This window comes from Athene noctua, chromosome 7 (assembly GCF_965140245.1).
Source record: "Athene noctua chromosome 7, bAthNoc1.hap1.1, whole genome shotgun sequence".
Lineage (NCBI taxonomy): Eukaryota > Metazoa > Chordata > Aves > Strigiformes > Strigidae > Athene > Athene noctua.
The window spans coordinates 44,460,579-44,486,937 of record NC_134043.1 but is presented as its reverse complement, the minus strand read 5'-3'; the positions used below and the strand labels follow the sequence as shown (position 1 = coordinate 44,486,937).

At 37.8% G+C, this 26,359-nt stretch overlaps 1 protein-coding gene across 4 annotated transcripts in view; it reads left to right on the top strand.

The window, feature by feature from the left end:
• Positions 1 to 25,553, top strand: part of BMPR2 (bone morphogenetic protein receptor type 2) — a 113,262-nt gene extending 87,709 nt beyond the window's left edge. For 3 of the 4 annotated variants that reach the window (XM_074911236.1, XM_074911237.1, XM_074911238.1), the window contains exons 6-13: positions 1,007 to 1,237; positions 5,213 to 5,327; positions 7,004 to 7,164; positions 8,999 to 9,146; positions 10,096 to 10,232; positions 13,906 to 14,078; positions 15,176 to 16,455; positions 18,178 to 25,553. In XM_074911236.1, coding sequence (XP_074767337.1) covers positions 1,007 to 1,237; positions 5,213 to 5,327; positions 7,004 to 7,164; positions 8,999 to 9,146; positions 10,096 to 10,232; positions 13,906 to 14,078; positions 15,176 to 16,455; positions 18,178 to 18,428 — 2,496 coding nt within the window. In that variant the 3' untranslated portion in view covers positions 18,429 to 25,553. Of the gene's footprint in view, positions 1 to 1,006; positions 1,238 to 5,212; positions 5,328 to 7,003; positions 7,165 to 8,998; positions 9,147 to 10,095; positions 10,233 to 13,905; positions 14,079 to 15,175; positions 16,456 to 17,840; positions 17,922 to 18,177 lie in introns of all 4 variants that reach the window. The other variant, XM_074911239.1, reaches the window with a different exon arrangement.
• The last annotated feature ends 806 nt before the right edge of the window (positions 25,554 to 26,359 follow it).

Below are 26,359 nucleotides of genomic sequence, written 5' to 3'. Positions count from 1 at the left end.
TAGAATACATTCCAGGTTTGTACCTGGAAGTGACTCTGCTGCTTTGCAGTCCACTGGCATGGAAGGACTGAGAAACAGAAAGTCTCTCTATTAAAGGACATTTTAGTGTTGAAAACTTTCCCGTTAGACAATTTTATCATCTTTAGAAACATTACTTTTGTAATCCCTTCCACTTTCCACTCCTCTTCCATGTGTAAGTATTTATAAAGTAAAAAGATACTGGTCCATGAATTCTTTACAGTTTCATGTCTAGGTCTTTCTGAAAATCATTTGAATGAAATAAGTACTTAAATTTTTATGTAGTTAAGACTTTTTTTGAGCTTTAGAAACTAGGACTCTTCCTGAAGGTGGGCCTACATTCTGGTTTAGAGCAGAGATTACATCTTTCTTCAGTTGCCATGGAGGTGGGAAAGGACATTCTGTGAAGGCTGTCTAACATAGTGGGAGCTAGAATAAAGATTGGCAGGTAGTAAGGAATTTATTCCTTTCTGTTAAAATCTGTTTACCTCTTCTGGTATCTGTTTTGTACTACAATGCATATATTGTTATTACTAACCTAAAAGGTACAGCTTTTAAAGCTGTCCTAAACCTGAAACGTTTTGCTTAATGTTTGTGATCTCTGGAGTTAATTAAAATTGATCACATAAAAGCTATAAATGTTTAGTAGGCAAAAGTTTAATAAGAGAATGAGCAGCATAAAACACATGGATTTTATTGATTCTGTATATAAAACGGCTGATTTATGATTTATTTACTGGGTACTCAGATCAATTTAGTAAAATCTAAGTTGGCCTATGCTGAGGTTTTCAGCTCCAAAATAGCTTTATGACAGCATAAAACAGCATAAAACATTCTAATTCTAGTTTCAATACAAAATATTCACCCTATTCATTATTTTTATAGTGTAAGTCAGTATAAAAAACGATGTACAATCTTTATAGGGTGAAAACTTGGATTTTGTCTTCATTTATTATTTAGCGAACTAATTATTTAAATTTTTTTACAGTTGATTGGCCGGGGACGATACGGAGCAGTGTATAAAGGCTCCCTAGATGAACGTCCAGTTGCTGTGAAAGTATTTTCTTTTGCTAATCGTCAGAACTTTGTCAATGAGAGGAACATTTACAGGATTCCACTGATGGAACATGACAACATCGCCCGCTTCATTGTGGGGGATGAGAGATTCACTGCAGATGGCCGTATGGAATATTTATTGGTGATGGAATATTACCCAAATGTAAGTGCTTCAAAGAAATCAATCGGATTGGCTTGGATTCCTAAGAATAGCCACATACAAAGGATGTACTTTATTATTTGCCAATGTTTTTCATTGCTTCTTCTTGCACAGTAATGTAAAAATAATCCATATAAATTACTGTTTTAATGAACCTTAGCATGGTTTACTGTAATACCCTTTAAGATTTCCCAGTTAGCACTACCAAATGTAGAGTTACAATTCTTAGTATTTGTAGTATTCTGTAGTATTTGCTCTTGGTTATGGTACAAGTTTTTTTAGTTAACTGCAACATTCAAGGACAGAATTTGAAGAGTTATTTTTACTTCAAAATAACTTAATTTAAAACTTCTTAGTATTAAGACATTGTATCTCTGTTATGGTAGTTATGACCTCATCCACTAGCTGTAAATGGTGGGGTATATTACAATCAAACAAAATAGATCCAATATTGTTGTCAAACTAGTTTGTGGTACTATAAATCACATTAGATTTTTATCCTGTTACCTTCTTTAAAGCTTTCTGTGGCATACCTTATTTATTTTGTTGCAAGATACATTGATGATGTAGGACAAGTCTTAAGAAGGCACTGACTTTCCAGAACCATGTCTTCAAGTCTCTTTAGCTAACGAATGCTTATATCCCTCAACTTAATTGATTTGAGATCCTAATGCTCTGTGCGTGTGTGTATGCACATATAGAAACAAAAATATTTTTAAAATACACAGCATAAATGTGAATTGCTTTCATAAAATGAAAATAAAATGTAATGCATGTGGGGGTTATATATATGAAAGTACAAAAAATTACATTTCATTATTTATTTGCGGGCTTTTTTGCTTGTGTATGGGAAAGAACTTCAGTTGTTCAGTTAAATAATTTTTTTAATGAGCTTTTTGGTCTCAAGTAAGTGAACTCTTATTTCCTCCAGTGTGTAAAGGTGATGGCTGAAGCCTGATTTGTTATGGGAACAGTAGGACAAAAGCTGCTTATTCAAGTAGCAAAAAGAAACAGAACAGTAATAAATAGCAGTAATGACGGCTTGTCTTAGAGTGGTTTAGGCTCTGTCTATATGTTTGTGTTGAAAGTTAAATACATACTTGTACATAAATATCTAAATATATATGCAAATTTAAGGCAACATAGCACTTTACTTGATCATGTCGGCTTATAAAAGATGGGCTTCTAAGAAGAGATTGCAGAGGCTGGAAATGACCATAGAAAAAGCTCATTTGTGCCCGCACCAGATGGACAGTAGCAAAGCACGTCAGCTCTGGCCTGCTCTGAAAGAGTAGGTTTATTTTCAAATAATTGAGTTAAGTGAAATCAAGCGAGTATTCTGCTCCTGAGAGGGCATAGCATAACTGTCTTAACAGGTAATCTGGTTTTGCCATTTTCTTGAATGAAGGGATTTTCAGTTGAAATGTAATTTGATTGAAAATTGTATCTTGTTGCTTATATAAACAGGATCTGTTAATGATCTGATTAAATGCATAGATGAGACTTATGACATCATATTATCAGATTCTGTTTCAATATGGTATTAAAACCGGCAAGATTAGTCTAAAATCTATTCGCTGGTGGTTTGGAAGTCATTGGAAAAAGTGCACAGCAGGTGTAATTAATGCACAGCGTGATCCTTGATTCAGTGAGCAGATGTTCTGCTGTGTGTAGAGCTAACAGCAGAGAAGGACGCCTGCTGTGGCAGCCCTTCTAAAAGGGAATTGCACTGTTCAAACTGGAGTCATAAATCTTATTTCAATAAGGAGTAACCCATACAAGATGTGCAGCTGAAATATTCCCCATCCAAAACATCCTTCTCCCTCAAAATACTTTCCTTCCGGGAAATAAGAACACACTAACGAGAACATTAGCACACAGAAAATTGTTCTTGATGTTGCCTCAGTGAAAGCAAGACAGATAGGTTTGACCCAAATTGTGTTGTTATCCAAACATGCCTTCAGACCAAAGAAAGTAGGTGAGCAAGTAATAAAAGGAAAGATACGTGTATTTATCAATCAACATGCTGTTCTGGTAGTACTCTGAGGTGTGGCGAGTGAATAAGCAGTAAATTGCAAGGGATGACGTAGTAGGAAATACGTAATAGTCACTGAATTGTCCTCCCAGTAGTCAGGCATTCATGTCGTTGTAGAATAGAAAAATTGTTGTAGAACACATACAAAATCTGTTCATTGTTAAAACTATCAATTGTATCAAAAGTTACAATCAGAACAAATGTCCTTAATTTAACATGTAACTCATGACCGATGACAATATTCTTAGTTACAACTACATATCTAAATCTTGACTAAAACTTTTCCTGGTTGTCATTTCTACTGAACTTCACTAAAAGTATAAAATCACAACCCTCAGCTAGTTTAAAAAGTATCTGGTGGCTAGCAAGCTCTGCAGCAGAAAGATCGTGAAGTTGGTTTGAGATCTTTATACAGTGAGTGTTTTCCAGTCACACCATGACAACAGTCCTGTGGCCTCCGTTAGAATGGGCTGGAATCTTGACCCACTAAGCCAAGAAAACCTGTTACTGTGCCCAAGTTGCTGGCAGTTGGACACTGATGAAGAGTGTTTGTATTTCTTGAAAATCTTTAAACAATAAGAAAAAAGTGTAAAATTCTTTAACTAATTTCTATGTGGATTCTCAGCTTTTTTATTTATTATCAAAGTATTTGTGAAGTTCATATAGCAGCATTTAAACAATGAAAAAAACCTGCTCATGTAAACCTGTATGAGGGATATTTGGTCTGTGTTTTCACCAAGGAGGTTATCTGTTACGGGTTCCCTGTTCTGCACAGGCTAAGTCTGAAGAGCTGTTAAGACTTTTGTAATTCTGTTAAGTAGTGTCAAGAACTTGGTTTTAGTTTTAGCACTGGGCTAAAAAAAATAATCTAATGCTTCAGTCACTTTTAAGTTCTGGTATCTGTGTGTCTCCATCTGAACTCTACGTGTGTTACATACCTGAATGTTGACTCCAAATGAACTCAAGTGGCACACACCAGATTTTTTTTGAACCAAATGTTACAGAAGTAATTTTGCAATAAAATGTTTTATTGTGTGGCTATGATAAGGTGTTACACATTGGTGCATCTTTAAGATTACAGATTTAAATAGGCAAAACCAGGGTAGTTTGTAGTCATAAATACATTGTAATCCGTATGCCAAGACAACAGGACAACTTGTTCTTCATGCGTGGGGTTTCAGTTTGTTTAAACTGAGTATATTGTCACTGGGGACTATGTGCATGAAAACTGCTCAAAGGTGTCCTAGTTTGCAGGATCTGGATCTTGTTTCAGATAGCGGTCTCAGCTTCTAGAATATCTCAGTATCATAACTGACACCCTTCCTTCTGGCTTTCTTGGAGATTCCACCACAAATTACTATAAAATCCCCCATTTTTCACATTTAACTTCTCTTGAAATAAAAGGGGGACATGACATTCTTTTTTCCTGTTTCTTCAGTGTGTGTGGACTCGCTCGTATTCTGAATTGTGTTTGGGGTTTTATTTGTTTCGACACATGAATAGATTATAGCAGGGAGATAGATGCCAGTGAGATGATGAGTGTTCTTCTGTAAGTGCTAATGGTTTAAAGACCACTGCTTATTAAGCCAGGCTGGTATGTCTGCAGTTGCCTCTCTTCTGTTTTTCAACAAGACTTTTTCAGAAGAATAAATCAAGTGTATGCTTTGCTTTTGTTTTATAATTAACATCATTATTCCTAAAGGCAATCTATGTTATTTCGTGATAAATTTTCTGTTCTGCTTCTTTAGATAAACCAAATGGTAGCACTAGAAATTAATGGAACTTTGGTCCAATCTTGTGTTTTAGAACATCTGGGTAAACACAGAAGCAGTTGCAGGATTACACCTTTCAGGAGCAATGGATAAAACTGACTCTTCTAAAGATTTTGGGTTATTCAACTGGACTATGATTTTAATCCAGGTGGTTTTTTGGGTTTTTTTTAGGGTTCTTTGTGCAAATATTTGAGTCTCCACACAAGTGACTGGGTGAGCTCTTGTCGTTTGGCACACTCCATAACTAGGGGCTTGGCGTACCTGCACACGGAGCTACCTCGAGGAGGTAAGGCCGGGAAGGCAAGCCAGGATGTTCAAGATACTCTTATATATCAGGTAGTAGATTCCTGCATTTCTTTTTTCTCTGTGACAGTACGGTGAGTAGGAATGATGAATGCAAGTGGAGATTACTCAGAACTTCCTGTATGTGCTTTCCTTCAGAACAATCCCGTGTTGCGGGCTGTGTCTGTGATGCTTGTATGAAAACATGGAGTGAGAGCCAGCAGAGCCCCAGAGAAAGGCAAAAGGAGGAGGCAGAGTTGTGCAGTGCTGCTGTATCATGGCAACAGATTACTGGAGACCTGAAGCACTGGATGTCTGTCTAGCAGAGAGCAAACAGATGGGGTGTTCTCTTTGTTTTTGCAGTTCAGACACAAATCACCAAAGCAATTTTTAGTTTGTGTGTGAGCTGTATACGCAAAGAGAAATAACTAAATCTTCTAACTCTACTGTAGCTTTATTTATCGTGTCTCTTGATTTTTGTCTAAGGGTGTGAGCCTAGTCTTCACTGTGTACAAACAATACTGCTGGACTTTTACTGTTTTATGAGAGTACTGGATGTGACAACATAATGATGTGTATCTTTGTATTGCTGCTTGCGTGCTTCAGCCAGCATTTCAGCAGCTGAAGTATCATGTTTATAAAGATGATATTCTGAGATCTGTGATGTATCAGACCGCAGAACATGGCCTGGCACTGAAGTATTAGCTTTTTGGCAGTAAATAAAAGGATGGTAGCATTAATTCTATGTTAAGGTGCTAATGTTTGAATTAAAATTGGAAACTATCCAATTTATTGGATATATTGGAGATATTAGTATATATTGATTATATATTGGAGATATTAGAAAATATCTCAAATGTTAGGCATCAACTCTAGCAAAGAATGACAGCTGAAGATGCTGTTAAAAGTGCAAGGTTGAAAATACCTAAATCAGTATTCCTATGTGCCGTTGAAACTGCAGCTACCATCTTAATTTCATCATTTCGAAATGTGCAGACAGGTGTGTCCATTAGCAGCCAGAAAACGTGTAAACCTTCCATCATAGAGAAGAGACAGCCATAGGCTGATCTATGAATGCTAGGAAGGAACTCATGAATTAAGAGTAAATTCCACAGTAAAACCACTTCTATAGTGCTGGCTGCTTTACTAACAAAATAAATTGCATGTAAACTGAGATTATTCTTCAGAAAAGATCAGATCGCTTGCAAGATGAACATGTTCAGACTCTCTGGAATAATATTGCCTACATATCTTCTGAATAGGTGCCAATTCCAATCATAACCTAAATAGTTGGCGCTGTATTTGACACGGGAGTGTGGATATGAGAGAGACCACTTGGAATGGCTGTCAGGGTGGTGGCAGCAGGTCTGTGCTTAAGTACACAATGTCTCTCCTGCTAAAATCATGCTGAAATCTCCCTTGGAAAGAAGCTTATTAGCAAACACAAACTGTATAGCAGTAGCCTAATATATTATATAGCTAAAGTGAAACTGAAGGTCAGTCACTTTTCTATAGATCGCATACTGTGGAGCTCGTTATAAAGAAGCAAAAATGTTAGCTTTCTCAAAGATAAGTTGATTTTCTGTTTATAATAGCTGAACAGACATAATGAGGTTCTCTCATTTTGCCTAACAGTAGAACTGCTCAAATATTAACAAGCATTTCCATATGTCCAAACAGACCATTACAAACCTGCAATATCCCATCGTGACTTGAACAGTCGCAACGTACTGGTAAAGAATGATGGAACATGTGTAATTAGTGATTTTGGACTCTCCATGAAGTTAACTGGAAACAGACTGGTACGCCCAGGTGAGGAAGATAATGCAGCCATTAGTGAGGTAAGTACAAATGAAGATAAACCAGTGTATAAAGGAAGACAAATTAGTATGGAAGTAACACTGAGAAATAGTTGTTTCTGTTGTTACAAGGTGAATGTTAAGGTGGTACAATTCCTCTAAGGGGGAACTGCTGCAGTAGGCGTGAGAAGTGGTTGAAACCTTGATAGGAAGAAACTGGTTTTATTCTCTAAACACTCAAAACCAAACCTAGCATTTTGAAAGGTGATAGATTGGCAGCTCTGGAGACGGAAGTTTTCTGTGTGAGATGTGAGAAGATCCAAGGTAGGTTTGGTTGCCATGTTGTTTGCGATGATGTGGTACAGATCCCTTCAGTCTTGCACTGCAAGTATTAAATGAAGACCAAACATTCTTTGGTGGTTTTGGTGTTAATTTTTCTGAAACGGTGACAAACCACGCTCTATATACTACAACCATTTCTCTGTGTGTCACCTGCAGTTTTCTGGACTTTAAATGAGTACATCTGGAGAGTAAGTGCATGTAGAAAAACGTGGACCAACTGAAAAAGAACAGGGACAAAATAACAGGAAATTCTTGAAAGAGTACCTTATGGGAAAAGATGAAAGAATGAGGGTTGTTTAGAGAAGTAAAGATGGAGACAGGTCTTCAAATATGTAAACAGCTGCTACAAAGAGAAAGGAATAAACTGCATTCGGTGTGGATAGGACAAGAGGTAATGGGATTACCTTGTAGGAGGGAAAATGTAGGTTAGTTATGAAGAAATCTTGTAGAAGGCAGCAAAGGTCTGGAATGGACTGCCGAGTAAGGCTACAGAGAATATGCATCGTTTTATGAACTTAAGGAACAGATCAGGAAAACATCTGCTAGGAGTGGGTTAGAATGGATTCTAGGCAGAAAGAAGAAACTGGTTTCTTAAGCTTTCTTTTTTATGATGCTGTGATTCGGAGAGTGGTTTTTTTCATTTTTGTTTTCTTTTTATGTGAGTATAGATACACTGACATCTGAATATAAGCTACTGAAATTCACTCTGTTTAAAATAGTCTCACTGTAAGTTCCTGATGGTTCTGTATATTTGTCATCTTTGTGCTTTTTACAGAAAACCTTTACGTTTTATTCAAAGAATGTGTTTTGCAGTGCTAATCACCTTCCCTTAGAAAGCAAGTGCTACGTGAATAACTACTGCACAGGTCCTCTTTTCAGATCTCCCCTGACTGAACAAAGAAAACAGGGAAAAATACTAATTAAAATGCAGGGCTATGGAGTAGCCCTGTGACAAAATACTGTCCTACATGTACTGATGAGTGATTGCTCTGGTGTAACGTATTTCCTAGTGGAAATTAGTAGATATCTTCCAAGACTGTTAATAACCTTTGACCATGGAAGATGTTGGGGAGAGCCTTGCTGACAATCCAGGAATAAAGAGAACAAGTTCCTTGTACAGCAGCATCCTCTTCCTCTACGGTACATACCTTGTGTTTAACAGAGTAGTTTCAGGAAGAAGAAACATTTTTTGCTACATTGTACTGCATATAAGAACATCGAGTAAGGAGCAAAATTATTTTGTTTTGGTAAAGTGACAGAGTAGGGGAAGGGTTTCATTGTGACTAGGCTCCTGATAAGAGTTGAGAAGTTGAGGACATTGATTAGAAGAGAACTGAATTTTTCTTAACTGTAGAAAATATCAAACAACAACAACAGAAGTATTAAAATGATTGTTAATTTTATTGTTAATTATTAAATATAATATACAATTAAAACAATTATTAATTATTAAAGTATTAAAAATAAATCTCCATAATAAAATACATTTGGAAGTTGCTTCCTGATTTGAAGCTTTGATTTTATGTTTTTCCAGGTCGGTACGATCCGCTATATGGCCCCAGAAGTGCTTGAAGGAGCAGTGAATTTGAGGGACTGTGAATCTGCTTTGAAACAAGTAGATATGTATGCACTAGGTCTTATCTACTGGGAGATATTTATGAGATGTACAGACCTCTTCCCAGGTAACTAAAAGAACTGGAAAAAACATTAATAGTGGAAAGTGGTAGCAGCAAACAAAGCTACTCCCTAGCGATAGCTTTTTTAAGTGGAGAAATAATTTTCTTAATTGGTTTTGCCATTAAGTCACTGCCATCTAGCGTTGAAGATGATTGTTGTCAATATAGTGTATTTAAGTGTGAAGCATGGTTCATGCTGAAAGACTCTTAAATTACCTTGTTAAGCAGTTTGCAGGCCTCATAGTAAGTGCAGTTTGAGCATTATTATTATTTTGCAGAGTTTACAGACACCGAGAGTTTGGCTGATGGCAAAGGCAGTACTTTCAGTTCCTAGAACCGGTAAAAGTGCCTGAAGTGTCTTGCAGACTTCCCTCATGAAAGAATAGATGGGAAGGTGCTATGATTTAATATAGCCTTTACTCAGTCGTACTTTTATTTATGCTAGTGACATGGAAAATTCGGAGAAATCCTTCATACCTGTAACATAAAGCAGGAGGAAGTGGACTTTTAAAATTTAACACGTGAGATTGTGTCAGAACCATCATCTTCACAAATTAGAGCATATAGAGTTAATCTGACACGCATCATTCTCTCTGTAGTCAAATAGCTGCACTTCATGTGCAGAGACTTGTAATCTCGCTGGACTTCTTCTGAAATGAGGTCCATAAATATATTCAGCCAGCGACGCTTCACAGAAATTATATGTCATCCTCAGACATTCTGAATGTGTCACTCAACCAGCGAAGTTTGAAGATGCTATCCTTTGAGAGGTTGCTGAACAACACTTCATTCATTTTCAGTTAATTCATCTTTTTTTGTGAAGTTAGACTTTGGGGGAAAGTGGAGAACATCTCGATAGACAGCAACTTTGACACTACCTTTCAGCACCTGAAGGCCCTTGCTCTGCCTTTTAATCTGTGATTTATTTTTTTTTCTTTCCTTCTTTTGCTAACAGGGGAATCTGTGCCAGAGTACCAGATGGCTTTCCAGACAGAAGTCGGAAACCATCCCACTTTTGAAGATATGCAAGTCTTGGTGTCTAGAGAGAAGCAAAGACCAAAATTCCCAGAAGCATGGAAGGAGAACAGCCTGGTGAGATAGAATATTTTCAAAGAAACAATCATTTAACCAGCCATAGGGTGCACTCACTTCTTAATGCAATTTTTGAATATATTCTTTTTAATTTTTGTTAGTATTTAAGGACTGGGAGCTGCTTCTGTCTGGACTTCTTAAAAATGGCATTCAGTTTTCAAAAAGACATTGACATAAGAGCTAGATTTCTTTCAAGGGAAAATACTATTATTGTGATCGGATGCTGAAGTGTGATACACAGAACATAACTTGTTATATTAATTGTTAGACAGCATCTGTAGTATTATATGAGAAGTGCCCATATGTTCTCTGTGTGCTAGATGAGAAATACAAAGGCATTTTCTGCCTTTTAACATCTGATAAATTAATAACACCCTAAAATAGTTGGCAAAAATTTAAATGTACTCTTCCAAACCTAAAATCTATAAACACTGTTATAAACTTTTTCTGAAGTTGTATAGTCCTCAAAATTTGCAGAGGCTACAGCTTCTAGCAATCATTTCATTATAACTACATTAGAAATTTTATATGGCTTCATTTGATCTGCAATTTTTATTTTCAAGACTATAAACATAGTAATGTTGTTTGTTGTTTTGAATTACTATAGCTTAAGAGTTTTCCTTGTTGCTGCAAGCCAACAAGTTATGGCAAGTGAGCTGAACTCTGGTAAGAGTCTGTGTGCTTGCTTTCATCTGCAGCAAAGGGGTGAGGTAATGCGAATCCCCTTAGCTTAGCTGGGGTTGTTTGTCTTTTATTACAAACAAAGTGAAATGCAAACAGTTACTGGGTTCCACCTGATACATGCTTTAAGCTAAAGTACCTTGATTGTGGGTATGAAAATGACATTTGTCTCTTACTTTAAAAGATACTTCTCCTTATTCCCTTATTGAAATTACGCTCTTCAATCTTCAGAGACTTTGATAGCTGATAAGTATGTAGCTACTGTGCAGATAATGGGGAGCCCAAGGCCTCATCTGTGCTGGTACTTGTAAATATGTATGAAACCATTTTCAGAGGAACATAGCCTCCAGTATTAACACTGTTGTAAAACATGTTGTAACTGAGTTGAGAACTTCACGGAGAGGTTCTTTTATGACACAGTTTTGGCCAGCCATTCTTTGGGGGTGGGAAGTGAAAAAAAAATCCACGCCCAAACTATACAGGAAATCAAGCAGCAACTGTTTTAACTATAACCATACTGACAAATACACTGTTGGAAGAAATCAAGCTTGGCAGTTGTTTTGAAGACGGTTGTAACTAACAGAGTTCAAGAAGGTTTGTTTTGTTTTGCAGAGGACCATTTTAAATGTTAATTGCTTTCTAACAAGCTGATGGACATCAGCATTATTAGACACTGAGATAGCAATGGTCTCTATATTTAAACTGCCTAACACATTCTTTGTGTTGTCACTATTTTATTTTTTTTTACAAAAATTCAAACTAATAATAATGGTGATGATAAGTCCAACTTTAAGAATGGAGCTACACCATTTCTTTAAGAGAAAATAAGAATAAATAAACAATCTGTAGTTCTCTCATGGATATCAAACAGCCAACTTCACCCTATGCCAGTCCAGGATAACACCTGACTGAGCACTCTAGGGGAGATATTGTAGAAAACTAAGCTCCAGGTAACCTCACCCTGGACCCAGATCCTAACCTTCTGTATCTAATGCATGGGATAAAAGACTTTTGTCCATTATTTAAAGCTATGCTGACATGTTAGGTTATAACACTTTCATGCAAATTCATCTATCAGAGAAATGTATTTGCCCATTTCATTTGATAAATACAAAGAAAAAGCAATGTCATATTTTTAAGGTCACGTAATTAAGGCATTCAAAAGATGTGAAAACCTAAATTTTTGATTACTTGTGCAGTCTCAGTCTGCTTCTTGAACATACATGTTGTGATACAGACCTTGATTAGCAGTATAGTTTTTCACGGTATAAATCAACAGTCTGAGCAGATGATGTGCGTAAAGTAATTCAAGGCCTATAAACGGTGTTGAGATGATAGCAGCATTCTTGTCTCATTTGCCAAGGCAGGGCCCAAGCTTGACTTCAAAGGTCAGGACCGAAGGATATTAAGAGAATAACAGAATAATGCAGATTTCCTGTTCCTTCTATTTTTTTTATGAGTGCTAGAACTTCTAAACAGTGCATTTTAGTATAGATTTCTTTGAAATTAATAGAAAACACGTTACTGTGGTAAATGTGAAGCCCTAGAAATTCAGTTTTGCTAATGCTCTATACAGTCCTTGCTGTGCTGCTTTCATGATCCTTAAAACATCATAAGGAAAGGATCTGCAGGAAGAGAGACAATATTAAGCACTAGTTAAATTTACTGCTGATGAAACCCGTAGGAGAGTCTTACAAAGGGGTAAGACAAGATTAGGACGTCCACTGACTTAGATATATCCCAACTGTGACTAAATCAAGTCCTAAAAGTCAAATGAAGGCTTTTTATTCTGAGAGAAAAAACGAATCCAGTATACTATCATGTCATTTTTCCTAAGGGTGTTTCAGACTTCTGTTGCTCAGCTTAACAGGGGTGTAGTTGCTTAGCCCCTCTTTGATCTACTGTGGGAAGGGAGATAAAGCTTTGCTTGTGTGGGAGCTCATCCCCACCTGTGCAGCCATAGCTGCATCACTAAGCAGCAGTGACTTGCCAGATGCAAGCGATGCCAGGAGCCCGCTCTGTGGGTGAGGAGCTCTTGGCCAGCATGCAGAGCTAGTCCTGGCTTTCACTGCCAGAAGTGAACAAGGCAGTTCTGGCACAGAGGCAGTCAGCAGGACCCACTGAATGCCTCCGTGCCCAGCTGGGACTGTGCACAGTCATTGGTGCCGGAGAGGTTAAAGCTGGGCTGTAGATGCGAGATGTTCTGGCAAACCACATCCTATCCATGGGCCACGGACTGGCAGCACAGGCCAATAAATGTCTGCCTGGTTTTTGTACTTTGGACGCAGTGGAAGCCGAAGTGTTCAGTGCTCATCATTTCAGTTGTCTCCTCTCCGGGTCTCTGGCCATATGGCAACACATTTTGGAGGTCTTGAGCTCTAATCCTGGCTGCACCATTCACCCCACAGTGTGATCCCAGGAAAGTGTGTCTCTTTCTGTTTCTCCATCTGTAAAACAAGGGCAGCAATAATCTTCTCCTATAGTGCAGACAAATTCACTGATATCTAAGAGGCATTTGGGTGTTACAGTAGTGAACAGAAGAAGAAAAGCATGATGAAATGAGCAAGGCTGTGTTATTTGCATACAGTGCAGGAAAGCAAGGCAGGGACCTCTAGCTGAATTGTGAGGATAACGATGACGGCATTTCCAGAATATCATCAATCCTTAGTATGCAGCTTTCATAAGGCAGGGAGAGTGAGCTGAGCGTGTGCATGTCAGAGAGGGCTGGCTGAAGGTTGTATGGACATTGGTGAAAGTAGCTTGTCCTAAGTAATTGTTTTCCCAGTGGGGGTGTACATGAGGTATAACATTAGTCCTGCATATCACTTTATTAGGGTAAAGTAGCTTTGAATTAAATTGTGTATCTTCTGTTTCTCTTCCTCACTAGCTTATGACTGTTTTCATGCATACAGAATGCTGTCACAAACCAGTAAATTAGAAGCACAACATAAAGGGAAAATAAGATAAAGGGGTTTTGTTTATCTCCCGGCAGGCTGTGAGGTCACTTAAAGAAACAATTGAAGACTGTTGGGATCAAGATGCTGAAGCTCGACTGACAGCGCAGTGTGCTGAAGAGAGGATGGCAGAACTCATGATGATTTGGGAGAGAAACAAATCAGTCAGTCCAACAGTCAACCCTATGTCAACTGCCATGCAAAATGAGCGGTAAGAAGAGAAAAAATTTGGTTTCAGTCAGCAGCAAATGCCCAGTGCAATGCTCAGCTCACTCCAGGAAGGAAGCTAGAGCACTCTGCTAGCTTAATGTTTATGCACCCGTGAAGTGGGTGTGTGTTACATGAGCTAGTCTGCACATGGGTATTGTGTGACATGATCCTTATTGCTTGTGTTCTGGAGACCTCCCATGTGTCCCCAGAACTGAGGCACCTTTTATGTAAACAACTGTACTTCTCACAGAGGGGCATCTTAAACTGAACTTAGGCAAACTGTCTAAATAGGCTTGCAAAGGTATGAAGTGACTATGAATTGTCTTTAAGGACTCTTGCTAAATGATTCATAAACCTTCTGTTTAAAATATTCTGCTAGAAACTGTGAATTTGCAGGCAATATGAGTCCAGGAAATCACTGAGTCTCAAACCTGTAGCTTTTCAGTTACAGAACTGCAGGGCCGTCGTTTAAGTCATCATTGTTCTGGCCCCAAGGAGAGGAGTGCTGCGCATTCTCTGCTTATATATGATCCAGAAGGAGAGAGAATATGCAGAACAGATATTAGTGCTTAATAGTATACACTAGAGATCTGGATTTGAGAGAAGAATAATGCTGCTCTATGTGGCAGTGTTTATTGTAATGAAAAAATCTACGTTCAAATTGTAAAATACCTAAATTGTTAAAATAATAGATTTTTCATTGTTTGGGACCTTGTGACTTTTTCCCAGCATTGCTTTCTCCATCTTGTGTGTTGAGTTCTTGTTGCACTCCTTCATCATCACTTCTCTGAAACGAGACCAGTACCTTAGCAGTGAACTTGACAAACAGCGTATTGGACAAATAGACGAAGATTACTGTTATCCGACTTAGTTGTATAAATAACATTCATGACAAAATCGCTGTCCTAGTTAAACCGATTTTCTGCTACCCAGGATTTTTCAAGGAACTTACTGAAAGATCTCAGTTTGTACTGTATCTGTCCTTAGTTTATGCATGAAAAGAAGCAGAAAGACATTAATCTCTCTTAAATGAGAGGCTTTATAATATGAGGTGATTTTTACATATATGATCTTAATATCACTTATTTTTTCTTAAAGGAATCTGTCGCATCATAGGCGTGTATCAAAGATAAGACCATATCCAGATTACTCTTCCTCTTCCTACATTGAAGATTCAATCCACCACGCTGACAGCATAGTGAAGAACATTTCTTCTGAACATTCAATGTCCACTACACCACTGACTTCTGGGGAGAAGAACAGAAACTCCATTAACTATGAGCGACAGCAAGCGCAAGCTCGCATCCCTAGTCCTGAGACAAGTGTCACCAGTTTGTCCACCAATACTACCACCACCAATACAACTGGTCTCACTCCTAGCACTGGCATGACCACCATATCCGAAATGCCTTATTCGGATGAAACAAACTTACATACTACAAACGTCATGCAGCCAGGTGGGCCCACACCTGTTTGTCTGCAGCTGACAGAGGAGGATTTAGAGACAAATAAATTGGATCCAAAAGAAGTGGATAAGAACCTGAAAGAAAGCTCTGATGAGAATCTGATGGAACATTCACTTAAGCAGTTTAGCGGGCCAGATCCACTCAGCAGCACTAGTTCCAGCTTGCTTTATCCACTGATAAAACTTGCAGTAGAGGTGACAGGACAACAGGACTTCACGCAAGCTGGCAATGGTCAAGCATGTTTGATTCCGGATGTCCCATCTGCTCAGGTCTACCCTCTACCCAAGCAACAGAACCTTCCAAAGAGGCCTACTAGCCTCCCCCTAAACACCAAAAATTCAACGAAGGAGCCACGGTTAAAATTTGGTGGCAAGCACAAATCAAACTTGAAGCAAGTGGAAACAGGTGTTGCCAAGATGAACACTATCAATGCTGCAGAACCTCATGTCGTGACAGTTACCATGAATGGAGTGGCTGGGAGAAGCCATAGCATAAACTCTCACGCTGGCACAACCCAGTATGCCAATGGCACGGTGCCGTCTGGCCAGACAACCAGTTCGGTAGCACAGAGAGCCCAGGAAATGCTCCAGAACCAGTTCAGTGGAGAGGATAGTCGGCTGAATATTAATTCAAGCCCTGATGAGCATGAACCCTTGTTGAGGCGGGAGCAGCAAGTTGGCCATGATGAAGGTGTTCTGGACCGCCTAGTAGACAGGAGAGAGCGACCACTGGATAACAGCCGAACAAATGCCAATAACAACAACAGTAATCCATGTCCAGTGCAAGACACAGCTACAGTCAGTATCCAGAATGTAGTGAGAAATCCTGGGCAGACCCAGACTAGAAGAGCACAGAGGCCTAATTCGCTGGATCTATCAGCCACAAATAGTTTGGATAGCGGTAGTATGCAGTGTAAGTGCCTGCAAGACTTGAACAGTTTCCCTGACACTTTTTTGCTAAGTAACTACATATATCTGCTTGAATAGAAAATAATTCTGTCTCTTCTGTCCTTCCTCAAAGCATACTTACTAAATCCCATTTAAATTGAATTTCTAGCAGCTCAATTTCAATCTTCTTGGTTAAGTGCTGTCTCCATCAACTCCAGCACATATTAGGTCTTCCTTCCACATACATGGAATAAATCTATCTCTTTATAACCTGCCTACTTTGTCTCAAGGCAAGGAGTAATTTCTAACCTTCATTATTCCATGCAAGGCGCCTACTTTGACAGCTGCAAAGCATATTGAAAAAGCTTCCTATTTCTTCCTTCAGGGGCATATTATACCTTCTTTTCTTACTTTTCCTCATTCTAAGAGTAGCTGGCTCTAAGATGCATTGTTTAAAATAATTTGTTATAACTACTACTTACAGGATTTGTTACTTTTAAAGTGACTGTTTTTACTGTATTAACTCAGCCTAGATGGGGGGTCAAGCAGTCTCTACTTTGCTGAGCTCCAACAGTTATAGCAATCCTTCAGCAGTTTACTATGTACATATTAAAAATTAACCAAAGTAGTTAGAGAAGGAATCGATTTTAATACACTCCTTCAGAATAACTGCCTTAAGAGTTTTATGGCCAAAGATAGAAGAGGTTACAATGGAGCTCTCCTTTTTACAGTAAGAATGTAATAATGTAGTTATAGTTAAATTAGGTACATCCTTGGAGTTTGACTTTAGGCCTGTTGGAAAGGCCCTCCTAGTGTGCATTTTTAAGAGAATATAATTCCAGAGTGCACTGTACTTTGAAAGGTGCTTGCAAACCTCTGACTATGTTTAGACAGTCACTGTGACACTAGTGAAATAATCTAGGGTGCCAGGCATGTTTGGAAAGAAAAGGTTTAGAAACAAACCAGAACAGATCTTTCAAGAAATGTAGTTGAATATACAGCAGTGGAATTTTTAAGCCTTCCTTTTAAGTAGGAAACCTTAATTTTTGTCTTAACATGTTGACTTGAGTTGAAATCTTACTGAGGTTAAATAAAAAAGATTATTGCGGTAACTTTCTTTAATTGAAGGTTAAGTTAAAAGAAAGGGTTTGAAGGTTATATAAAGCGACAGGTTTTTTACAATCAGATTTCTACTGCTGAAATTTTATAATGATTAAAGTTTGTTTTTCCAGTTTTGCAACCCAACATCCCAAATCTTGACTCGTGATCTTAACAGAGACCATTTTGTCTTCAAGTGAAATGCTTTGCTAGGTGAAGTAGGATTAGAGGACCTATGATTTAATTATGCTATTAAAAGTTTAGCCTTTGCTGTCCTGTAGTAGCGACATTTTTTTGTACCTCCCATTACAGGTAATATAAGATACTATGATTGCAAAAGCCCCTCAAATGTCAAATGCTGATTCTGCAGTTTGATGCCAATGTGCATTCAAGGTAACACAAATTACTTCACTGAAGTAATTTCTGACAGAGAACACAATCCGATCCCTTGTTTTAGTGGCAGTTACTGTAGTTCACATACCTGTCATTCCTCTGCCATGCAGTTGCTTTCGTGTGATAAGATTTTTGTGCTTTTGCATGAGTAACAACCCTGGACTCTCCGGTCTAATCTTACGCTCCTCATAATGCTATTTTCTACTCTGTTTTTGTTTTTTGTTTGGGTTTGGTTTTTTTTTTTTTTTTTCTTCAGTAGGTGAATCCTCACAGGATGGCAAATCGGGCTCAGGAGAAAAGATCAAGAAACGTGTGAAAACTCCGTACTCACTTAAGCGGTGGCGTCCTTCAACGTGGGTCATTTCCACTGAGCCGCTGCACTGCGAGGTCAACAATAATGGCAGTGACCGGGCAGTCCACTCCAAATCCAGCACTGCTGTTTACCTTGCGGAAGGAGGCACTGCCACCACAATGGTATCTAAGGACGCAGGAGTGAACTGCCTGTGAAATATTTTAAAAGCCGACAAATGACCTTTTTTGCATTATATGAAACAAACATGCAGAAGACATTTTAAAAAACTGCTTTCTCCTCCTGTCAGCAACCCCTACCAAGGACTCGCTTTAAATAGATTTCAGCTATGCAGAAAATTTTTAGCTTATGCTTCCATATTTTTTTATTTTGTTTTATTTTTTGAACGTTTTTGCACTTTTATTTAGTATCGCTAAAGTTAAGTCTGTCTGTTTTGACCACGGAATATATATATGTGTATCAAAAATGTGGTCTCAAAATATTTTTTTAAAAAAAGTAACAAAAAAAAGTATTGCTGATAATCAGTTTGGACCAGTTTCTTAAGGTCACTAAGATCATAAGCAGACTATAAGACAGGTTTGACTGCAGTGGTGTCTTATAACCATGTTTTGATTTCTGTGCACAAGCTAGTCTGTATATTTCTATGTTACAACGTGTATTCTCTTTTGAACCCCCTATTTTTCTTGTGTCACGTTGAAATGTGCAATAGTCTATAGTTCACAGTATGCTTTATTGAAAAGTATGTTTCTAAAACTGCCACACATTTCCCTTTTTCTATTTGCTAGTTTTTCCCTGACAGTTGAGCAGTCAGCCGGTCATGACAGTGAACTTTGCACACCATAGCCAGCTTGAAGCAGCTGCCTATATCACATTGTGCTCTGAGGTGACAATGCATGAATTTTCCCCAACTTGAAAGGGCTTTTAAAAAGGAACAACAAAAAAATCAGAGCTCGGTACCTTTCCTTTGATCCTTCCAAATCAAAACGCGTTTTCTTTGTAGTAGTAGATGCCAGCCTGTGAAGCTCTGAATAGAAAACATTGAACAAATGTAAGGAAACAATGTCGGCCATTTTTTCCATTTTATTTGGTGTGCAGTTTCACCCCCTGTATTTATGTAAAACCTTATTTAGATCACTAATGGTGTACATTGAAAAATACATTTTTATTGAGAAATCTTCATAACTGTCATACTTAAAAGCTCTAATGATGATAGGTTGCGAATGTATTTGGTTTACACAGAGGAAGAATCATTATTCTTATTTGGCACAAAACAGTTTTGTGATTTTTACCTCCTTACAGACAGTCTTGGGTAAAATCAGCCTGATTTCTTATGCAGGTAGGTGCATCCTAATTGACTGTTGTTGCTGAGTTGTGTTGACACTCATCCTTCCTTCAGAGTTTTTAAAGCCCCTCATTCCTCTTCTTAAAATTTATTGCATGCTTTTATAATTCATGGTTATGAGTGTTTGCAGGGGAGGGTTGGGGGTTTTTTCCCCTCCTCTTGACCCTTCTTTCAGTTTGTATGCACATTGATTTTAGGTGTCAGTGAACATGAATGTAATATCTATCGAGATAAATGGGTTTTTTCACCATCTCAAGGAAACCTTACCCTTTTTTTTAGAATGGTTGATTTTACCGAGACTGGAAGAAAATTAATATCCTTATTGATCAGGACCTTCTTCCGCCTAAGAAATATCCTTCCACCTGAGAAATATTCTGTTTGAAAACACTTCCGTAAAGGCTATTTAGATAAAAAAGAGATAACACATGTCACTCTTTGGTACTGAGCGAAGTTTTATCGCTGTATCTGAAAACTGGTGATGTTCAAAGAAAGAAAATCTATTCAGTCAGCCTGCCAAACTCCTGTGGCAGGATCCTGGCAGCAAACAATTGCTTCCCCCAGCCTGTCTCCTTTCAGCTGACTGAAACAGATGCTCTGTGCTTTCAAGCTCATTTGTTTCCTTGCTGTTACATTATTTTTTCCCCCTGAGGTAAACTTTGTGTCAACCCTGTTCTTCTATATCTGATGATGCAACTAGCATAATACATGCCTTGCTACATCTGATTCTTGCTGTTTCCCAAACGCCCTTGTTTTTGCTGGATTGCCATGATTTTCCCTTGTAATGCTTCTTAATGTTTCTTACATTCTCCCAGATATCTCTAAGAGATAACTCTGAACATCTAGACTTTGATTAAGTGTAGTTGTAGAAATACAAGCCATGAGACACATTTTGTTCTCCCTGTGTTCTTTGAGCACCAGTTCAAGTAGTACCTTTTGTCTCTGAGGCATAATTCTGTTATCCACCTGTATAAATACACAGTTATATGTCCCCGCTTCAAAAATACAGCCTTTCTCTGTTTTTTTTAAACTTCTAATTCACTCTCCAGCTTCCCATCTGCTGCAATCTCACATCCCAGATGTTGAAAACCTGCCAGTTGCTCAGCTGGGTTTCAAGACCTGAATCAGAATTTTTGGCATTTGTTCATAATGCTGGCTGTGGTTTTCTTCTCTTTTGGCCTTCTTTGAGTCTCTATTTGAAGAATGGTATGTTGTTTTGTGATGATTGCTGTATCATGCATATTGAAGATTCTTCACTCCTCTCCCATTGACTTTGCTTTGCCTCGTATCTACCATCCATCAGCATTTCAGAATGTGGGCTGAAAAGCATATTTAGGACACTCTTATCTAACTTGAAACTAAATTTTTTTTATGCTCAGTGCAATCAAAATCATTCTAGTACCAGATGAAAATGTTCTTCACTTTTCCTTAAACACTTCTAAAGCAAACATAATAGTTTCTTTTCCTTTATCTATTTCTGTCACTTGATTGAAGGCCTTTGGGATGAACTGTAATTAACAGAAGGTATTGACTTTGTCATCTGCCATAGATAAATGTAATTTGTAACATGATAGAAATATACAAAATACCCTATAGATTAAATAGAGAAAAATATTTATTTTTAAAGGTCAGTCAAAACAAACTCATAAGTAAGTACCAAAATATTGTAATTCTGCACAGTTAGATGAGATCAAATTAGCAGTTTGGGTTTAATGCTTAATTTAGTAATGCCCTTTTTTTGCTCACAGCACATAATCCAGTCTCCACAGAATACTTTCTCTGTAAATTAAATGATACTGAATTGTATCTCATACCATGAGGATCATCATTAACCAAACGAAATACATGTAAGAAAGAGAATTCTACAGATCAGACACATGGGTAGTTGATAAATATACCATAATCAGGGGAGACAAATGTGTTTTACTGTGTTTTGTTTGGGGTTTTTTTTTAAGAAAAAGGGATAATGGTGAAAGTTGATAATTTTCTATCAACTTCTCATGTATATTGCAGACAAGATAAATATAGCAAAATGAAAATGGAATGATAGTGTAAATACCTATGAGTTGTGCCACTGTCAAATAGGCAACAGTAGAATATTTGCTATGGTAATTTATAATGTATAATTCAAGTAAAATGTTAGAGCAAACATTTGTGATGTTTGTATATATAAGCCAAAATCCAAAATCTTACTGGTTTTAGAAAATTATGTGCTAGTAGAAGCCAGAATAGTTGCTTAGGTTAATGCATTGTCTCTTTTTCTGTTTCCTGTAATAGAGATACTCACCAACATAATATGGGTTTTAGAATGTGAATTCTAGCCATTAGAACAGACATGCCTTATAGTCAGATTTATTTTCTTCTAAAATTGATATTTACAACTCAGATTACCCGCAACACTTCCCCTGAATTTGCTTATAATGCTGTATAGCTTCATGTGCTAAACAAGTAGTATTAAAAATGCCTTTCCTGAAATTCTAAGATGCACTGAAGCTGCACAGCTAAAGGTAAAGGAATTCCAGTTAATATTGTCATCATTAGAATATTCTCAGAAACAACAAAAAAAAATTATGCTTATGTTTTGCTTCCTTACTGCGGTTCATTTGTGTCTTGTTTCCATATAGAAAATTACCTAATTTTCAAAGGCAACACTGTTTCATTTTTTTCAGTGCACTGTGGACAAAAAAAAAGCAAAATGGGTGCTGGTAGGTTTCAGGAAACAAGCAAACAGAAAAACCCCACCTTATAAATATGTTTAGAAAGTACATATCTTGCCCCCTAACAACTTTCTCTAAAAGAAATCTTTAATCCTGCCTGCTTCAGAAAGGACAATGAGGAAGTTCTGTATTTGTATGGAATAGGTTATTGGGTCAAATTTCATAATAACGAATCGTTACTTAAAAGTATATATTTATACATTGTATATGCCATAGTTTCACTGATCAGTGCATTTTGCTGTAATGATACTCCTTTTTCAAATGTTAAAAAAAATCGTCCACTAATACAACGTTACTGAGTCTATGTTCAGATTACAATTTTCTTTTGTGAAAAGATCATAGCCATTCTACCACTGAAACTTTGTTACGGAAAATTCCAGCCTAATTAGAGAGAATTTTAAAATTCACACATTTAGTCAATACAGGAGAAATTAATTATGCGGTAATTTTTACTTGTACAGAAATGATGGCAGTTCCCATTGCTGAAACAGGATGGGTTTAAGTCATAATAATTGCCAAGCACAGTAGCACCTGATGTCTAATTAGAAAATATGGAGCAGCTTATCAAAGAAAATTGAAATAGGATTGATTAGTCTATGAAAGTTGGATTACAGACTGGACAACTTAGTCTTTTGCATAAATTTGGATTTAAATTTTTCTATCTAGTCTCCCACTATCCATTTTAACAGGTAAATATATTAAACTTCTTTTTTAATGCCTATTTTTTGTTCAACTTTAAGCCTTTCTTCAGTCAAAAAGCTATACATACTGCAGTGAAGCCAAATATATATATTTTTATGTAAACTCTGTATGTATTTAGATGCATATGTATGTTGTGCATAAATGGCAGGATTAAATTCTGTGAGTTACAGCATCAGATGGTAGCACTGGTAGCAAGTGTAATGTTCTTTTTCATGTGCCATTTTTAAGTTGTATTTAGTGCATCACAGTAAAATTAGGATCAGACTGTGACGTACAGTCCAGCAGTCAAGATCTCCCATGACAGACTTGTCACTGATTGTTTGGGTGAAACGGATTTATGAGACAGAGGCAGAGAGAGAGAGAGAAGGCTGGGAATGCACATGACAAACTTTATCTGAAGCTGAGTAATTTAAGGTACCTTGCTTAAAGATTAAAAAGTAACTCAAAATACATGATAATTTTTGCAAGGCTTTTTTATGTAGTAGCTATAGTTATGTGTGTGGTTGCCATTTAAATGTAGTATTTTAGTCCATTAAATCCAATTACATTTTAGACTTGTATATTGTCGTATAAAACACTAGCTGTAGAAATACATCCCTTTTTTGATTCCACCCACCTCCAAGTAGGTTCACTTTTGATGTGAAATAGTAACAAATCAGATTTCTCATTTTGAGGTTTCTTCTGTACTGACTAAAATTGGTAGCAGAACCAGTTATGAAGCAGAACTTCTGCAGAGAACAGATCCAGGCACTCCTGCAAATCAAAGTGAGAGTTACGTTTGGCACAAGTATGTCAGAGGAAATCAGCATCTAATCTGCTAGTGCTTGAGCCGAATGCTCTTGAAATCAAAGAGGAGTATGCCATTGATTATGAGCAAAGGAGGGTTGGGTTCTGCTGGCAGTGGTTTTAAAAATTTCTTGGGAGGATTAGCCCTGGGAAGACTAAGGTGGAATGTGGGACCACCTGGGCGAACCCTGGCTACGGCCCTGTCCGGGGTGTTAACGGCTGCCTGGGTTCAGGCTGCCAGGCTAGGTCAGCACCTCTGCAGCTGTGCTTATTGCCAAGGAGTGCAACTGCTCCACTCCGTGTGGGAGTGGAAGGTTTCAAGGTAAATCCTCATTTACAACAGTTAACGCCCTTTAATGTTGAGCTGGGCTTCATGCAGGTCTGATTTAGTGGCTGCTGTGGTGCGTTACTAATATGAATTACTTTTCGGCCATTTCTATTTATTTCACTGTGGTGTAATATACATATGTGCATAATAAGCAGGAACCAGTCGGAGTCACATTAATTTATAATGTAATTGTCAGATATTTTTGAAAGCCTATTGATCAGCAATTGTGTAAATTTGCAAGTCATTCAGTTGGTTAACTCGAATGCATTTGTCATGCTTCAACAGACGCAGTAACTGTCACAGTAAGGAAGGATTTCTTCAAAGTTCTTGCAGGCTTCTGCAGATATATTAGAGAAGCATACATTCATCAGGGGCATAGCATCTTGCCTGGTACCTATTTTAAATTACCTTTTATAACTTCCTAGTTTCAAGATCTCCCCAAAGTCCATTTTTGTAGCCTATTCACTTGTTTTTAAAACAGCAAAAAGACGTGAGGACTATTTCTAGAGCACTTGATTCACTTTTTTGGTGCTTCAGAACTGTATCATGAAGTATCACACTTCAATCTTGCTTATTCGGAAGGAAAGAAAATAGTTAATGTTTCTGTAGTTTGTAAGAAGTCACAAGAACAAAGAAACAGGCAAGTCCCAAGTTATAGCTGACTTTTATTTGTCACTTTTGAATTTCCTGATTTGTGACTCTCCTCTCTCTTTCACACTGTTGAAATGTATTTAAAAAGGTTTGTATGTAATGTTTCTTGTCTGCTTTTTGTCTCTAGAGGAAAGTGTGCTCTATTCACATTTATATAAGCTGGAATCATATTTTACAATCGCTGTTGATTATTTTCCCCCCAAACACAGTATAAGAGGAACGTGGCAAAGACTGATTTCTAGGGTTGGGTCTTCTGTAGAAGATGAAATAAGGAGACGTGAAACTGCCATTTTCCTTATGAAAGACTGTAAAGAGAGCATTACTTTCTGAGCGAGCTTTTCTGGGGACAAGGGGGAGAAACCCTGGAATATGGAGTCTCATCAGAACCCTTTCGTTAACGGGTATTTTTGGTTTTTCTCTCAAATGACTGAGGAAATATCATGTATGAATTTATAAATAATTGCTTTCAGTTACTTCTTTTGTATAAGCTGCCCAATACCCTTGCTATGCTGTATAAGTTGTGTTTCATGGAACAGTGTGAGTATGAAATAAAAAGCTAATTTTTGTTTTTTAATCATCTGTGGATGCCACTATGAAAGCTGACATTGTTAAAGCCACTACAGAGTTTTCTATGAATACTTGTAAGAATTGCTTTGTTTATATATAAACCTAAATAAAGAGATTGTATTGATACAGAGACATTGGATAAGAACATTTAAAAGGCTATTCTTTAGGTCTAAAAGAAAAGGCTTGCTGTAAAATGGTGCATTATTCCATTTATTAAAGATCATATTAATGACAACAAGCATGGTCTTTTGTGGGTTTTTCATGGTGTTACTGGCCATGAGTAATAAGACATGCTCCCCAGAGAAAAACCCTTGTTGCAGCTGTGTTTGGTTGGTTGAAGGATAAGGAAATACTTCATTACTGAGGGCTGAATAGGATTTTTGGACACCTTAAGCATGTGACAGATTGCACACTGCACTGTTAGCAGATAACAGTGTGAAATGTTTGGGGCTTGCCGTTGCTACATTGATGCAGTGCCTCTGCTTGCTTTTTTTGCCCATTCTCACCAGTCGGCCAGTTAAGGTGCTTGTACTGGCAACTAAATACAGTTTTGTCGGCATTTCAAAGCAGTAGGCCTCTTGTCACACCTTGTCTGTCTGCTAAGTGTTTAAATGAAGAAAAACAAAAGAAAAAGTAACAGGAGAAAGACGTGTTAAACTAAATACTTTCTCCTTTACTTTTGGTTGGGCTGCAGATGGGTAGAGTGCAGGATTGATGGCAACCAGGCATGTGGGGGGAACGCAGCAAGCAACAATCCTTGCAGGTGGGACAAGAATTAAAATAGCAACTCCTTGTCCTTCCCACACAAATGATTGCACGGTGAGGAGACAATGTCATGGCTTTCTCACAAGCAGGAGCTTTCCCAGCCCAGAACTGCTGTCCCCTCCAACAGAACTAGAAGAGAAGGACCCTGCAGATTTCTCCCGCTGACTGGTCTGACGCAGGAGTTTGCCTGCTATGCCTCCTGGAGGGAAGGTGCTGGGAAGAGTCGGATCTCCCTTTTCTCCACTGCAGTCTCTTTTGGTTTGCTTCCTGGTG